The 17706-nt window shown below is 38.5% G+C and overlaps 1 protein-coding gene across 7 annotated transcripts in view; it reads left to right on the top strand.

Annotated features, from left to right (window-relative positions):
* The window catches only part of myh14 (myosin, heavy chain 14, non-muscle), a 33280-nt gene extending 18985 nt beyond the window's left edge, over positions 1-14295 (top strand). For 6 of the 7 annotated variants that reach the window (XM_024267152.2, XM_024267150.2, XM_024267149.2 and 3 more), the window contains 27 exons: positions 86-207; positions 482-551; positions 638-798; positions 1362-1470; positions 1636-1767; positions 1851-2057; positions 2142-2279; positions 2382-2505; positions 2593-2764; positions 2847-3059; positions 3272-3416; positions 3491-3697; positions 3815-3919; positions 4886-5038; positions 5210-5458; positions 5556-5669; positions 7214-7312; positions 7395-7607; positions 7684-7845; positions 7918-8046; positions 8131-8219; positions 8294-8417; positions 8500-8708; positions 9733-9841; positions 10012-10184; positions 10382-10405; positions 11289-14295. In XM_024267152.2, coding sequence (XP_024122920.1) covers positions 86-207; positions 482-551; positions 638-798; positions 1362-1470; positions 1636-1767; positions 1851-2057; positions 2142-2279; positions 2382-2505; positions 2593-2764; positions 2847-3059; positions 3272-3416; positions 3491-3697; positions 3815-3919; positions 4886-5038; positions 5210-5458; positions 5556-5669; positions 7214-7312; positions 7395-7607; positions 7684-7845; positions 7918-8046; positions 8131-8219; positions 8294-8417; positions 8500-8708; positions 9733-9841; positions 10012-10184; positions 10382-10405; positions 11289-11478 — 3942 coding nt within the window. In that variant the 3' untranslated portion in view covers positions 11479-14295. The remainder of the gene's footprint in view (positions 1-85; positions 208-481; positions 552-637; positions 799-1361; positions 1471-1635; positions 1768-1850; positions 2058-2141; positions 2280-2381; positions 2506-2592; positions 2765-2846; positions 3060-3271; positions 3417-3490; positions 3698-3814; positions 3920-4885; positions 5039-5209; positions 5459-5555; positions 5670-7213; positions 7313-7394; positions 7608-7683; positions 7846-7917; positions 8047-8130; positions 8220-8293; positions 8418-8499; positions 8709-9732; positions 9842-10011; positions 10185-10381; positions 10406-11288) is intronic. The other variant, XM_024267148.2, reaches the window with a different exon arrangement.
* Positions 14296-17706: the final 3411 nt, after the last annotated feature.

Raw genomic sequence — 17706 nt, 5'->3', positions numbered from 1 at the left:
TTCTGATGGACAGAAGAAGAAATGAGAGCTGACGTTGTGTCTGACAGTTTTTTTCTGTCGCCTTTGCTTGTCTGCTTTACTTCAGGCTGGTAAACTGGCGCCCCATCTGGTTTTGGACCAGCTGAGGTGCAACGGCGTTTTAGAGGGGATTCGAATTTGTAGACAAGGTTTCCCCAATCGCATCCCCTTCCAGGAGTTCAGACAAAGGTTTTTGCAAATGCTCCACACTCGTAGTTTTAGACACACGCTGTGCAAACATCCTGTCAAATCTTGATCCATCATATCTAAGCAATTTATTTATAGCCAAGAAGATGTCAGTCAACTAATTCTGTGATCTTGATCTGCAGTTACTATAGTAGGATGCTCTAATGCTGCTTTATGTTGCTAAAAAAAGAATAAACACAGTTTAATAGGTCTGTATTTTTTTTCTAAATAAGTGATTCAATCGCAATATACTAATGACCTTTTCTCAAACCTTCAGGTATGAGATCTTGACTCCCAACGCCATTCCTCGCACGTTTATGGATGGGAAACAGGCGTCAGAACTCATGGTCGGTGACTTTCTGTAAAAACTGTTACTCACTTTTTAGCTGAGCTGAGCTGATGGATTTTTATTTTTCTGACTGTCAACATCCAGATCAGCGCTTTGGAGCTGGATCATAATCTGTTCAGGGTGGGTCAGAGCAAAGTCTTCTTCAGAGCTGGAGTCTTGGCTCACCTGGAAGAGGAGAGAGACCTGAAGATCACAGACACCATCATCCGCTTTCAGAGCGCGGCCAGGGGCTTCCTCGCACGCAAGTACGACTTGAGCTAAAGCTAAGCTTTGTTGTTCTAATCCGAATCCGTTTCGTTTGCTGCAAATTTTGTCTGGATACCAGAGCACTTTTTTGTGAAGTTAGGGCTATTAACAACCTCAACTGGAAATTGTGCGAGCGAGTGTAAACTGCATCCAGTACATTTTTCAAAATAAACCTTATTTTCTCCTATAGTCGCTATGATTTCACAGTGGTGTAAACACTATATCATTTCCACTGACACGAGGTCACAAAGTGTGTGGGAGAGCGTCATATATCAGCCATTTAACACCATGGATGATGAGAAGCTGATCACAGAGATCCAGAACCAGCCCATCCTTTATGACATTACACATCCGATTATAAGGATAATGATAAAAAGGATAGAGTCTGTGGCTGTGGGAGGAGCTGGTCTGGATGCAGTGTGAGCCTAGTCTTCGTCCTGGCATAATATCACTTGTAACACTGACTTTCATGTTTCCATTTTTATTGTCTTATCTAGAGGTGAAATATTTACTTCTTTACAAATTTTTTAAATGGATTTCTGTGTCTTTTATCTTCTCCCAGAGCTTTCTTTAAGAAGCAGCAGCAGCTGAGCGCTCTGAGAGTGATGCAGAGGAACTGTCACGCTTACCTCAAGCTCAGAAACTGGCAGTGGTGGCGACTGTTCACTAAGGTAAACACAGCCACACCGACATCACATCCAGATATCTATAAGGGTTTCAGCTAAAAGTTGACTTTTGATATGCTGAGTGCTTGAAACAAACACAATGATGCAAAGTGGGCCAAAATATGACACCTTGCAGTGGTTGTTCTAAATATCTGACCGTTGTTCTTCCAGGTGAAGCCTTTACTGCAGGTGACCAGGCAGGATGAGGAGATCCAAGTCAGAGAAGCTGAGCTCCAGAAGGCCAAAGACAAGCTCACCAGAGCTGAACAGGACTACACTGAACTGGACAAGAAGCATGCTCAGGTAATTCAACCTCTCTCTTTTTTTTCACTGCTCCTTTTTAATGGACTTTCGTCAACTCTCCTTCCATTCTTTCTTTGTCGCAGCTGTTGGAGGAAAAGGCGGTGCTGGCAGACCAGCTGCAGGCAGAGGCAGAGCTGTTCGCAGAGGCAGAGGAGCTGCGGGCCAGGCTGGCCAGTCGAAAGCAGGAGCTGGAGGAGGTTCTGGGCGAGCTGGAGAGTCGTCTGGAGGAGGAGGAGGAGCGGGGCGTTCAGCTGGCCAATGAGAAGAAGAGGATGCAGCAAAATATGCAGGTCATCAGGGGGAAACTTTAACTTTTTATAATCTACCTTAAAACCTTTGAGTGAAACCTTTTTCTTTTTCTTTTTTTAAAATAGGACCTGGAAGAGCAGCTTGAAGAGGAGGAAAGTGCAAGACAGCGCCTCCTGCTGGAGAAAGTGACCTTGGAGACCAAAGCTAAGAGTCTGGAGACCGACTTGCTGACTGCTGTGGAGCAGAGAGACCGGCTCAGCAAGGTGGGCTTCTCATTAAACCTCAGTTTGGAAATGCCATGTTTGCACTTTCGTGTATTATTATTTTGGGATTATTATGGGTGTTTTGTAACTTTATCTGAATAGGAGAAGAAAATGCTGGAGGAGCATCTGAGTGAAGTGACCGACCAGCTGACGGAGGAAGAAGAAAAGACTAAAAGCTTAAACAAACTCAAGAACAAGCAGGAAGCTGTGATTGCAGACCTCGAAGGTAAACTCATGTCTCGCTCTAAATTAGAAAACCTGTTTACAGCAGACCATAAATCTTGTAGTTGATGTTTTATCACTTATTTTGCAGAGCGTCTGAAGCGCGAGGAGCAGGGGAGGCTAGAGCAGGAGAAGTGGAAGAGGCGGATGGAGAGCGAGTCTCTGGAAGCTCAGGAGCAGCTGTCGGAGCTGGGTATGCTGTCTGCTGAGCTGAGGGGGACGCTGGCTCAAAAGGAGAAGGAGATCACCACCCTGCAGGGGAGGTCAGACTCAGTAGAACATTTAAAAATGATTTTTACAAACCACATTCCTACCAATTTATAATTTTTGAAATGATGTTGTCAGGTTGGAGGAAGAAGGCGCACGGCGAGCTGAGGCTCAGAGAGCTCTGAGGGAGGCGTTGTCCCAAGTGTCCGAGTTAAAGGAAGAAGTGGAAAACGAACGAGGGATGAGGGAAAGAGCGGAGAAACAAAAGCGAGACCTCGGGGAGGAGCTGGAAGCTCTAAGAACGGAGCTGGAGGACACTCTGGACACCACAGCTGCTCAGCAAGAACTCAGGTAAATATGAAATCCAGTCAAAAAATAAACATATATGTTGGCGTTCACTGTTGTTGATGTCAAATCAGAACTGAATTGTAAAAAAAAAAAAAAAACAGCACTGTGGTGTAGTGGTCAGCTCTCTCGCCTCACTGTGGTTCAAACCCCAGCTAGTGTGTTTGGAGGATGGATTTTTTGTTTTTTATGCAGTTAATTTTCCTTCATTTGCACAGGTCTCGTCGAGAGGCGGAGTTAAGTGATCTGCAGAGATGCGTTGAAGAGGAAACCCGCCGGCACGAAGCCCAAGTTTCAGAGCTCAAAGTCAAACACAGCACCGCCTTAGACAACCTGCAGGAGCAGCTGGACAACAGCAAGAGAGTACGAGATATCACCAGCGTTCACATCAGCCGCCTCTGTGGCAGGTCACCCGTTTCATTGTGTGTCATCTACAGGCACGCCAGTCGCTTGAAAAGGCCAAAGCCATGCTGGAGGAGGAGAGAAATAATTTGACCTCAGAGATTAAGGGCCTCCAAGCGGGACGCACTGAGAGCGAGAGGGCCCGGAAGAGAGCCGAAAGTCAGCTGCAGGAGCTCGGCGCCCGCCTGGCCCAGGCTGACCGAGACCGGGAGGACAGAGAGGAGAGGATGCACAAGCTGCAGGTGAACATAAGACTTTAACATTAAACCATATATTTAAAAAAATCATATTTTTTTTAGACAAAGTACATCTGATTTTGTTTTTGTTTTAGATGAAATATTCCTTTTTGTTTTTTTCAGACTGAGATAGAATCTCTTTCTGGGAATTTGAGCTCCTCAGACAGCAAATCACTGCGACTTGCCAAAGAAGTCAGCAACCTGGAGAGTCAGCTTCATGATGCAAAGGTAATTACAAACTAGAAAAGTTGCATTATCTGCAGTAATGCTAGTGGGGATGCTTTTTGCTGAAAGTAGTTGCTGAAGATGCTGAAGCTTTTTGCTGAAAATGGTGATGCGATGTACTTTAATTACGGAAGGGATTTGCTGAAAAAGCAAGAGCTATTTGAAAAATGTGAAATTTTCTAAAAGACTGGAAACTTCGTAAAAGAAATATGAATGTGTGGAGAAGTTTACCTAAATTTCTGAAAAATATGAAATTGCTTAAAAATCCCTAATGCATGCCAATTTTACACAAATATTTAGGTTGTTGCTTAAATATGAGCAAATTAGCCCAAAAACATTTTTGTATGCCAAATTAGACAAAAAAGCTAGCTTGTTGCTTAAATACTAGCTAAACTCCGAAATATCCTAAAGTTCCACAGTAAACTAAACTAGTCAAAAACGTTAGCATGTTGCTAAAATAGAAGCTAAACTCTAAATGAACCTAAAAAAAACCCAGTTTATAACAAATTAGCCTAAAAACGTTAGCATGTTGCTAAAGTATTTGGTAAAAGAGTATAACAAAGCCCATCAATATATTTAAAGGCTTGTTGCTGATCTATTTAAAGTTTTGAAATTTGAAAACGTTCTCATTTCTTTTTCTATGGGGAATATTTTACTTAATATTTCAATATGAATACCAAAAATACAAGCAGTAATGTCTTGAACAAGTGGAATGTTTTGTTGCCAAGGTTGCTGAAATCGCTGGAAGTGTGATTGTACTTTTATGTGCTGAAAAACCTACGGAAAAGATCAGGAAAATCACTATAGTGTGAAGGCTTACTTCACACAATGGTACAGTGAGAATACTAGTCTTAGAATTGTTTTGATCGATTTATTTAAGCTCTATTATAGTGAGAACAGCTCATTTTGAAACTTTTTCTTGACTTAAAAAGCACATGAACGCTCAGCCACTCACTTCTCTCCTTTTAGGAGCTCCTCCAGGATGAAACTCGTCAGAAGATGGCGCTGGCCTCCAGAGCACGGGCTCTGGAAGAGGAGAAGAATGGACTGATGGAAAAACTGGAGGAGGATGAGGAGCGAGCCAAAGAGATGAGCCGACAGATTCAGACTCTCAGCCAGCAGGTGAAGCAGAAATCCAGGCGGGATTAGTTTAGCTCCTGCTGTTGTTTTATTGTTTCCATTATTTTAACTTTAACAATTATAGTTCAAATTCTATAATCACTGAGTTTAAGTCGACATGCATTTTCTGATACATTTGAATTCCTAATCTTGCTTTATTTTCGACTTTCCCAGCTGGCTGAGCTTCGTAAGCAGTCAGAGGAGGTGAACACGGCGGTGGAGGCCGGCGAGGAGACGCGCAGGAAACTCCAGAGAGAGCTGGACAGCGCCGTTCAAAAGGAGCGGCAGAAGGAGGAGGAGAAGGAAAGAGTGGAGAGGCAGCGGGAGCGGTTGAGGGAGGAAATAGAAGACATGACCATCGCCCTGCAGAGGGAACGACAGAACTGTGTCGCTCTTGAAAAAAGACAAAAGAAATTTGACCAGGTGAGAGCCACGGCGTTGTAGACATGAATATTTGGATTAAGGTAAGATGTTCTTGAAAGATTTCTTTCTGGTTGTGATTCATCACTCGTCCCATCAGTGTCTGTCGGAAGAGAAGGCCGTGAGCGCCCGTCTTGCAGAAGAGAGGGACAAAGCAGAAGCTGACAGCAGAGAGAAAGAAACCAGATGTTTGGCTCTATCCCGATCACTGCAGGTATGACCTTTGACCCTTTGATGATGGAGGAAATGTATCAGTGGTCTGCAACCTTCAACACTTAGAGAACCATTCGGGTCAATTTCTCATTGGCCACAACCCAGCAGGAGCCACAGAGTCGTATTTCAACATTTAGAAAAATAAAACACTGATTTGTTTTTATGTTATTGTTACTTTTTCATCACAGGAAATTGTTTTGACAGAGATTCTCGTTACTTCCTTTCAAAATAAGACACCTTATGCCACATCTCAATACAGCAAGTAATAGAAAAAATATATTTTATAATTTGTGGTAAATCTTAGCCAGAAGTTTGTAAATCTGAAAAAAATATATCAGAGCATGTTAAGTGACCATTACTGTATTTTTCTAATCTTAAAAATCCTAAATTGGTTAATTTGTTCAAAAATAGAAAATCTGCCTTAATTTGGTATGAATTTTGGTTGTGCTAACTGACCTCAAATTGATTTTCTGATGTAAACAGAACTCAAAAATTGTTCAAAATGTTTTAGTACAATTTTGGCAAACTTCAAGGCCTCAAGCTTCAGACGCTTCAATGGCTAGATGGATTGTTGGAGGATTATGGGTACTGTAGTCAGGACACACTCCTACTGTTTGTGAATGAGTTGCATAAAGTTTGAGACAGTTTACTCTTCTCTTTTCTTCCTCTTTTTTTTTTCAAGCTTCAAACCTTAATTATTTGTACAGCGCCTTTCATTCATATGAAACTCAAAGTACTTTACATAAAAGCAAATAAAATAAACATTAAAAACACAGAGTGTTAAAAAGCAAAAACACAAAGAAAACAGGGCATTTACTCAAAAAAGTACCCCTCCTTCCCCGGTTCCTCCCTCAGCCCACTCAATCCCCCCTAATATAATTTTTGACAACAAAACTGAACTGAGACTCAAGAACTGCTGAGAACTACTTTACCTGATACTTTTTATCTTATTATCTTTTTTTTATTTTTCTTCAGCTAGAGGGCCACAATGGGGGGGTAAATGAGCCACGTGTGGCTCCGGAGCCTCAGGTTGCAGACCCCTGACATGTATAAAGATTAAAACTGCATTTCTGAGTGTTTTTCTCTTGGAAATCATTGAGAATCGGGAGCAGATGAAAACATGCTGTTAAAAAAAAAAATCTTGAAGTTGTTACGTACAAACTACAATCGATAGACTATAAGCTCCCTGCTACGCCTCGTTCTGATGCACCCACTTACAGATAAATAGATCCATGTACCGGTACGTCTTTATTTTTATCGTCTGAGCTGATATCTGGCTCAAAACTGTACGCCTGGATAGCTCCGATATTGCTCCTCATTTATGTTGCACCGCTAATGCTAGGTTGGAGATGTGAGGGAATGTAAGCTAGCCGGAGAGAGTGTAAACATAGGGATGATGGGAAATAAGGGCAGACTTACTCTACGCCAACAGATCATAAGTGGATTTCAGAAGAACTTCTGCCTGCTCTGCAGAAATTTTCCTAGAAAACAAAAAAGATGATCAGATTGGATATATTTGTGACTTTTATTGTGAAACTCCTGCAGGAAGTCCAGGACCAGAGAGATGACTTGGAAAGGGTGAACAAGCAGCTCCGTCTGGAAATGGAACAACTCGTGAACCAGCAGGACGACGTGGGCAAAAATGTAGGAGACTCTTATTTATTTATTTATTTATTATCTCTGTTTTAGGTACCTTTTAAGTTTCTTGATTTTCTTCCTTTTTTAGGTCCATGAGCTTGAGCGAACCAGGAGGGCCCTAGAAGCAGAAGCCCAGAACCTGCGAGTGCAGACGCAGGAGCTGGAGGAGGAGCTGTCGGAGGCAGAGAACTCCAGACTGCGGCTGGAGGTCACCCTGCAGGCCCTCAAGGCCCAGTTTGAAAGAGAAATCAGCACCAGTGAGGAGAAGGGGGAGGAGAAGAGGAGGGCCCTCAGCAAACAGGTGGAGATGGGAGGAAGCTGTGTCTGTTTTGTGCTTTTTGCCTTAAATTCATCATTTTTTGTGTTGTCTGGTGAAGGTTAAAGAGCTGGAGATCCAGCTGGAAGAGGAGAGAACTCAAAGGTCTCAGGCTGTGTTGTCCAAGAAGCAGCTGGAGGCCGAGCTGCAGGAAGCAGAGGCCCACGTGGAGGCCTCCACCCGCAGCAAAGACGAAGCTCTGAAGCAACTACGCAGGCTGCAGGTGAGACGAAAACCCACCCCTCACACAAAGCTTTGAGCACAGCTGGTCTAAATGCATTTTCATGCTCCGCAGGGTCAAATGAAAGAAGTTCTGCGTGAGCTGGACGAGAGCAAGTTGTCTCGTGAGGAAGTCGCGGCACAATCGAAAGACAGCGAGAAGAAAATCCAAACGCTGGAAGCCGAGGTGGTGCACCTCACGGAGGTATGAGAGTCTGTGTTCACATGAGTCTGCGCAGCGCTCGTCTGTTTGTTTAACCCTCGTGTCCACGCTTGCTTCTCTGTGCAGGAGCTGTCTGTGTCGGAGAGGCAGAGGAGACAGGCTCAGCAGGAGAGGGACGACTTGGCTGACGAGATGGTCAACAGCAGCTCCGGAAAGTTCGTACTCTATCACAGCTTTTCTTCATTCTCTATTATGTTTTTGGGGGTTACATTTTTTTTTCTCCTCACAGGAACGCCTTGTTTGAAGAGAAACGGAGGCTAGAATCTCGAGTCAGTCAACTGGAGGAGGAGCTGGAGGAGGAGCAGAGTAACTTGGAACTGTTGACGGAGAGACAAAGGAAGATGGCTCTGCAGGTTCGTAGAATCACACATGCGTGCATTCCTTCATTCTTTTTTTATCATCACAAGCATTTACGTGAGAACCTCCTCCAAACAGGTGGAGACTCTGACTGTGCAGCTGCAGGGCGAGAGGACGCTGACCCAGAAGGCGGAGTCGGCCCGGGAGCTGCTGGAGAAGCAGAACAAGGAGCTGAAGACCCGACTGGGCGAGCTTGAAGGAGCAGTGAGGGGCAAACACAAGCTCAGTGTCGCCGCCCTGGAGGCTAAGATTGAATCGATGGAGGAGCAGCTGGAACAGGAGAGACAGTGAGGAAAACACAAACACGCCTTCGATTCTTTGTCTTCTAAACAGGTTTTTTCTGCGTAAAACAAGAAGTCTTAAAGGTTAATTTAAGACTCTTTTACTTTAATCTGCTTTGGGAAAGTTATATAAAATTCAGTTTAATGTTGTCCACCGATTTTTCTAGTTCCATCTTCAGTTGAAGGGGGAAAAAAAAGCATTTCAGGAGGAAATTTTCAGTTCAAGTGTGAAACACAAAAAAGCTCTTTTTTCTCTTGTTGTTACCTCTATAATTTTGACATTCTGTCATTAATTTAAACTAGGGCTGGGAATCAATTCAAGAAATGCAACTAATTAATCGCAATTAATTTTTTTTTAGTTACTGTTTTTAGCAACCCCTTGTTATTTGCAAATAATCACAATATTAAATCAAACACAAAACTGTACATTTATAGTCAATCTGTCAATCGATTAAAAAACTTAATTAGATTAATTACACTTTTGGGATGTGATTAATCCTTATCAATCACAATGTTTTACTAGGTAAATTTTATGACCATATGAGGCTTTTGAACAAAAACAGGCCAGAGAGAAAAGTTTAATGTCTGAATTTTTTTTTTATTGATCAAGTGTTAATCCAGAAGTGTGAATTGTGAGTACAGTAAGATGAGCAGAACTCAAAAGACTTTTATGTTTGCAGTATTACTCCAAGAAAACAAAGATGCTGATATGCAGTCATAAGAAACAAAACTGAAAGGAAATAAAAAAGTTCTAGTCACATAGCCAGAATGTTCTATATCACTGCACAGGTTGCTTTAAAAAACTTTTCTTCATCATCTGGACAAAAACCAGCAAGAGGTGAACTTTCTCTCTGAACCGATGCTTTATTTAACCTCCATATAAAATACAGTAACGACTAATCGAGTTTTAAATTAGTCGTCGACTATTTTAATAGTCGATTAGTCATTGATTTGTCGACTGATCGTGGCAGCCCTAAACTAGAATGTTTGATGATTTCATCATCTGACAAAAGGATTTCTTAACCCACAGAGAACGAGCCATTGCCAACAAACTGGTGAGGAAGACTGAGAAGAAACTGAAAGAGGTGATGATGCAGGCTGAAGATGAGAGGAGACATGCAGACCAGTATAGAGAGCAGGTGAGGACATTCATGTTCACCACATGGAAAATGATAGAAAAGTGTGCAAAGATGGCCCTATCCTAAACTGAATCATCCTGCTTAATTAAGATCTAATCCTAATCCTGTTTTGGCGCCTGTGTGCTCATCTCTAACCAAAAAAATAAATCCCTCATTCTTCTACTGCGTAGCTGGATAAATCGATGTCCCGCCTGAAGCAGCTGAAGCGGCAGCTGGAGGAGGTGGAGGAGGAGCACTCCCGCTCCAACGCTCAGAAGAGGAAGCTGCAGAGAGAGCTGGAGGAGCTCACGGACAGCAGCCAGATCATGACGCGGGAGATCACCTCCCTCCGTACCCAGCTCAGGTAAGCAGCTCAGGGGGGAGGAGATGTGTGTGCCCTAGCATGGATCCTCCATGGCTTGCATCATTTCTTTGTGTTTTTGCATTTCATTAACTGGATGTGATTTGCTTTGTGTTGCTCTGCTCTTTTGTTGTATGTCCTTGCATCCATCTAACACTGACTCATTGTCCATCATCTGTCTGCGTCACATCAACACTCAGCTTACCTGACTGGAGACCAGAGAAGTAGGTTTGTGTGTGTGTGTGTGCTTTGCATTTATTATTTATATCAGTATCTAAAAAGGAAAACCTGCTTGTAAAGAAACCTGGTAGCTTGAATGTCAGCCCTGCATTTTGACTTGAGAAGTTATTTTCTGTTCCATCAGATTCCTTTGAATTTTTTCTGATTTTTTTTTAACTCTATTTATTTAATCTGATTGGAAAAACTTCACTTCTTCCGTCTTGCTAGAATAACCAGTCAATCTAAGGGCACATCAATATCCAGCCAATTAAATCATGAGAGAAATATTTAAAAATCACAAAATAAAACCTTATCTCAGGGCATGAAATTTTGCTGTTTGAAAATCAAGCGTTCAAAAAAATTCAGAAAAAAATTTTAAGGATTAAAAAAATGCAGGATCTGATGGAACAGAAAAACTTCAATGAAAGTCTTATTTCCACAATGATCTAGAATGAATACTAATTGAATTTCCACACGTCCATCATTTGTTTATCATAATATACCACTTTTTTATCCAGACATTGTTCCTTTCAGATTTTAGATGTATGTTTGATAGTTTATTGAGATTTTAATTGTTTTTGCCTCTTGATTTTGTAGCTTTTTACAGACTGGTTTTAATCTTTTAGGGTGCTTTACTTTTATTTTTGTAGATGTTACATAAAATGTGCCTGTTTATGGTGTTTTTCACAGTTTTATTTTTCAGATTAGATGTTTCTAATAGAAAAAAAATGACTTACTGAACTATTTAAGCCTATTTTTTTTACCATTCTCTAAGAAAAAAAATACAAATAATAGAAGAAAATATTCCATAATTAATTTCTACTTCTAACTGCTCTTCTTTAGTTAGATTTTTTTTCTCATTTTCACCGATTCTCGTATTTTGTCCAGGCGTGTGCCGTTGCCCTTAGGGATTCGTGGACGCAGGGCGCTGGTCGATGACCTCTCACTGGAGAACTCGGACTCGGAGGAGCCTCCTGCCTCCCCTACCCCCTCCTCTGGACTCCCACAGACTCCAACTCCGTCGTCGGAGCAGAGCCTGGAAGCACTTCCACCCTACAGCGTCAACAACACGGAGTGATGGACGGAGCGGCTCAGTCACACACAAACCCAGCCTCGAACACTTAGGGCTGACGGAGCGACGTGCACATAAACATACTAGTTTTAGAAATAACAGCAACTACAACTCAAAAAATATCCTCTGCTCTTAAGTATTATGCCTCAAATTTTCTGAAAGGGGTCAAAGAACATGAACTTACTGTAACGAATTCTGAATTCACTCCGGTTTTTAATATAGCAAAACTGGAAAATTTTCTAAAAACATACATATCTAGTGCATACTTGTCTATATCTACAACTTAAACAGAATGAGCTGCTCTGAAAACCAATACTAAAAAGTATTTTCAACCTGAGCCATGAAAAACCCAAACGTCAGGGTTCAAAACTCCTATCAGACAAAAGGGCTGCAGAGAGGAACGTTACTGCAGGAGGCTTCACGACAATCTAAATAACATCACACAGGATGGACAAAAAAATACATAAATAACATTTTAATTACACAAACATCACAGAAAGGTGTATGAAGACTGGAATGCAAATGACACTAGTGATACGAATGGCTTCAATGTTGCTACTCAGAATTAGTAAAGAGCCAACCTGCTGACGCACCAACGATTGAAGCTGCATTACTGATCAATCTCTTTTTCTAGAAGCAGGTACTGCTCGATAGTCTCTTTAACTTAGGTCAACATATTAAATTTGTACAAGTTAAGTGAGTTATGAACTTAAGTTATTGGTCTCTGCTTGTTTGCTAAATGACCTCTTTAAATGAGCATGAGTTTCTGCCAGATGCTGAACTGGAACTGATTGTTGAACCTTTTTTTTTTTTTTTTTGCCAAAGCACCACTTTTCAAAGGGGTTTTTGCATGGGAGGTTTCTTAGCTTAACCCTATTGCAGGTGTACAAAATAAAAAAATGAATGAAAAAAAGTACACAATGAATGACGGCTAACATGACAAAAAAAAACACAAAAAGAATGGTATTAGTATGTCTTTTGTCCCAAGAGGAAGTAAAAGATGTACGTCTTGAACTAATTAACTTTTTTTAAAATATCTGGTACGTTTGTTTTTACTAAAACCATGTAAATTACAGATCAAACAAACCAAAGGGCGGCCGCATGGATTACAAAAGGGACATCAGTTTGTAAATTGGAAAATATTAAGTAGATGTAGAAGAAAGTAGATAAAAAAAGTAGATGCTTGAGGGTTTTTTGTATTGTTATCTATTAAAGATTTGGATAACAATACAAAAAACTCAACCTCTGCTTAAACTTCTGTAGAACATTAGAAAACCAGACAAAAAAAGAAAGTCAAATACAGCTGGTAGACAAAAATTAAAGCTGGTACTGACTATTTTTTATTTAGCTAACAGGAAATAGAAACTGCAGTTTTTTTGTTTTAAATTTTTGCTATGATGTTATATTATTGTCTTCAGCATCAACAAAACAGGCACTTTGATTATGCTATTGTGAAACCTCGAACAATATTGTTTTCTTTTTTAATTTTTGTTTAGAACACTTTTTTTTATCCTAAAGATAATTTTTTTGAGCGTATAAGTTGGAGACGGATATTTCCAAAACGCTCAAATTGAGTTGTCTGAACAAATAGTGCTTTAAGACATTTTTTTTTGAGAATTACGCAATAGTACTGCAGTTAAATGTGATGGTAGTTGGTTACAAGAGGCTGCATATATAATATGATGCAGCCAAAACTGAGAAACAACTTAATAGGTTTTATCATATTTGCTTGTAGAACTTCTTTTTATTTTTAACTTGCATTAAAAGGAAAAATGATTTCTCGCTAAACGTTTTCCTAAAAATGCAGCTAGCATAAACTTGCTGCTTTCGGAGAAAAAGTTGTCACTCGAAACTACTTTTAAACTGTTTCTCTTACTTTTCAGTTTTGTCATTGATGAAACAAAGAACTTGTTTACCAATAAAATGAGCTGTTGCTTTTTTTTTCTTTATGGAAACGAGCATTTCTTTTTCAGGTTATCATGCTAAAGCTAGCATGTTGCTAGCTACAGCTAATACTTAAACATTTTCAAGACAAGGGCCCATATTCTCATTTAACTCACTGCAAATAGCTTTTTTTCATTTACAAAGAGCAACATGTCAACTTATCATTAGTTTAATTCATAGGAAATAAATTTAAAGTTGTGCTGAAATGTTTTTTTCTCCATTTTTTAAAATGTTTTCTTGCGCTTCATGGACAGGATTCATGTTTACAGTTACTTGACCACAGTAGTTTTCGGTGATCAGGGTTACCACTACTGCTCTTCCATCTGTCTCTGTTTAATGTAAAAAGTCAACAGTCATTTGTGTACATTTGCAATGTGATGATTTGTAACCTGTAATAATCGAAGATCAAACTATCTAGGTCTGCAAAAACACTCAACATATTTACCACCCTGAAGAGTTTTTCATTTTTATGTTTTCTATGTGTAAACATTTTCTTTTAGAAATGCATTTTTTTTTAGGTCATTGTGTAAAACCAGCACTTTACACAACTTGGATGAAAGCAGCCACAACATGGTTTAGCAGGTTAAATTTTCATCTCTAGTGGACAACAAATGACTAAACCAGTAAAAATCTCATCTCAAAATGTTAACATCTAAAAAAAATACTTTGTTTGAGCAGACCAGAATCCCCTGAAGTTCAGTTCTGTTCATAAGGCCGGTGCTTCTCTGAGGTGTTATTTGTTTCTCTGTATTTGTTTATGGCTACTATGGAACTTGAAAACTTTTTGGAAATTTATTTTAGTGTTTAGACTTTTTTAATGATGCTGTGATTATAAAACATCTGCCTGGGGTTAACATGACTATATGCTGTTGGTTTTAATGGCTGTGTTTTTTTTTTCAATTTAAGTTTGGGTATTAACATCTACATTCTCTGGCACGCACATTCAAAAAATGTACTTAAAAACCACATCATTATTGAAGTTTTTTTGACAACACATAAAAAATGCCTGAATATTTATAATTTCTTTGAAGCAGAGAGTTTAGAAAGTGCAAGTATGAAAATATAAACATATATTTTCTGTTCCAAATTAGTATTAATTATATATAATCGTAAAAATATTGAACTGTACTATTTTGTTTAGAGAAAATATGTCCTTGCAATGAGACAGTAGGTTTTTTTGCATGTTTTTTTAGAAATTCATACCACCAAAGTAGAAGAAACAAAGTATTTACCAGTCTGTGAGGACGGTTCTTTTTCAGTCAGCTAAATAGGTGCATAGATGGACATCACGGTTCAATTGTTTTATTACCCTTTACAGGAGTTCTTGATGGGAATATTTCTGTCTGGGACTAGTCATACGTTTTTGGTTCATCACACTTTTTTTTTTTTTTTTTTAACTTTGAAGTCAAAGTTGTACAACAGAAAGTTAATAATGGAAAACATCCTGCCTCCTTTTAGGCTCTTAGCACTTGTCCACATATTTCTTTATATGGATGGATGAATCTTTCTGGTCATTGTCACTGGTCCATATAATCATATTCCAAAACAACAATATTCCATTATTAATTTTAAGGGAAAAATAATAAATAATACAGAAACGTACATAAAAAGTGCATCTTTCAGTCACTAAAAAGTGGAAATGATTAAATTGCCGCTACATAAAGGTGCACAAGTCAATTAAAACAAACAGGATACACAATAAAAACATTGTTAAAGGCAAAAAATATATAAAATATAAAAGAAAACCACATGACCACAGTACAGTGAATTAAACAAGAAAAACACCATTGAGTCAATAGAAGTCCAATGATGAAACAAGAACCGTGATGGATCTTTACATTACTTATTAGACCTTAAAAAAAAGCAGTGCAGACTTTGTTGGCCTGCCTATTATTAGCCTACATTTGTATTATTTCATATTTTCTGTATTATCAATTAGTTTGTTATATTTAATATTTTTTAGCCTATTCTTTATTTCAGTCCTTATATGTGGCTTCCAAAATGTTAAAATAAAAAAGGGATTTCAAATTTAAAAAAAATTGATCTGAAATCTTCTGTTACATAAAAACTTGAGAAACTGTCATTTAAAATGTAACTAAAAGTAAGCTTTATGTAATGCAGCCTCTGGTCAGCCACCTGCTGCCATAGATATGTAGAACCTGCTCTTGGAAGGTCGGCCTTCTACATGTAAAGCTCAATTAAACCTGCTAGCAACCATCTGATCTCTTCCCTCAGAGAATGTTGTAATTGGGGCCAGAGATTAAGCGGACCGGTTGAGGGCTCGTTAACTGCCTGAACCGCCGTCTTCATGGGGTTCATTCAACGAGAGAGCCACATAATAGAGACGTGTGCCCTCACTTCCACAAGCGTTTGACTTTTCAGATAATTGCTGTTTTTTTTCCTTTTCTATTTCATTGGGTGACGTGATCCCCCCACCACACTATAGAAAGGAGAATTTATGCATTTGCATTCAGTTTATCTGATAAGCCTGTGCACACGGAGACACAATACATAAACACGTTTATAATTGAGTGGCACCTCCCTCCTGCAGAGAACACCTCCTTGTTTTTTAGTGCAGCTTGTGTAGACACTCGGAGAATCTGCAGCGCAAAGACAAACAGGTGAGATGCTTTTATTTCCTCTCAGAAAAAGATAAACTGATTTATTCATTGATTATTCTGAAATTTTACCTTTTTACCATTTAAGAAAAAATGTATTTTATCTATTTTACATATTTTTTAAACACATTTTTAGGGAGGATAAGTATAACTTCTAAATATATTTGAATGTGTTTTCCTTTTTTTTCTTATTCTATTTTTTCTTTGTGCTAACATTTAAACTACAAAATGATTAACAACTCTGTGGATTTTAGTATTTTATATACCTTTGAGGATTTAGCCAAAATGATTTAGAGAGCAGTAAATGCTGCTCCCAGATAACTGGGTTACACTAAACCCAAAATTGGATTTTAAAAATTCTGTCAAAATCGTATCTAATGTAATTTGATCGATTAATCTGGTTTATTTATGAGATTAATTCATGGACAATACAAAACAAAATAACCACACATATTTTTATGTCATTAAATACAGTGATTATTAACTAAAGTCAGGAAGAGCTTCAATTAGGTCAACCTGATAAAATAGGAAATGGTGAATATTTAATTAGCACTTTTCTACCTTCTTAGAAGGTCCAAAGCGCTCATTTACAAACGAATGGCGGTTCTGTTGTAAACTAGCGCCAACCTACAGCCACCTGAGGTGATGTAATAATTATTAAAATTATATGATTTATTATTAATGAAAAAAATTCTGCCTAAATATTTTTGTACAACTTAGTCACCTAAATTTTAGAAAGCAAAGAAACTTTTTGAAAAACGTAAAATATATTTTTATATATTGAATCTTCTGGGAAATTCTTTAATTTCTTTTCTTTAATTTCCCTGCAGGCACGTCCCAAAAGGATTAATAAAGCTGTCTATCTATCTATCGAAAAAAGTAGAGCTTTATTGGAGAGAGACTAAAGAGAGATAAAAAAAATAACATTTTGGACAAAAAATATGTACTACAACAACAAAACTGCACTTTTGATTTGCATCCAAAACTGATTTCTACATGACAATATTTTATGGATTGTAATTACATGCCAAAATCTGTCCTATTTACAGATTTTTTTTTTTTTTTTTTAATAGTATTTTTTTTCTAAATAATCTGAAAAAGGTGTGGGAATGTATCCAGGACACTCCGGGAAATTGATTTTTTCTTCTTTTTTGTCATAATTAGTGCTGGGTTTAATATTTTAATTAGTATTTTCTCACATGATTGAAAATGTTAAAACTTATATCTCCTTGAATTTTTTTTTCTGTTAGTTAGTCCTTTATTGTGGTTGTTTGTGTGTGTATAATTGCGTGGGCAGATGTTTGATGAAAAGTGCTAAATGTCCGTGTTTGATGGATTATTCTGCATAAGCTTATTGTATTGTTTGGAGGTAGGATTAAAAATGTTTTAACTTCTTCTTACTCCATTTCAAAAAACATATTGAGATCATTTATTTTAATTCATAATTTATATAAAAATTGTCCTTTATGTTATGTTTTGTTGTTTTTTTTCTTTATTGTTTTCTTTGCATTGCTCGAAATAAATCACAAAAAAATACTTTAAGGAGGAATTACTGGTATATGTTTTAACAGTTTTGATTAAGTGAGAAAAAACTCATTACAATTGTCATAATTTAAAGATTATTCCATTGATAAATTCAACCAAACATTTACACATGTTCTTTTTTTTAGGT

The sequence above is a fragment of the Oryzias melastigma genome, linkage group LG16 (assembly GCF_002922805.2).
Source record: "Oryzias melastigma strain HK-1 linkage group LG16, ASM292280v2, whole genome shotgun sequence".
In the NCBI taxonomy this organism is placed as follows: Eukaryota; Metazoa; Chordata; class Actinopteri; order Beloniformes; family Adrianichthyidae; genus Oryzias; species Oryzias melastigma.
This window is presented reverse-complemented; position numbering and strand designations above follow the sequence as displayed.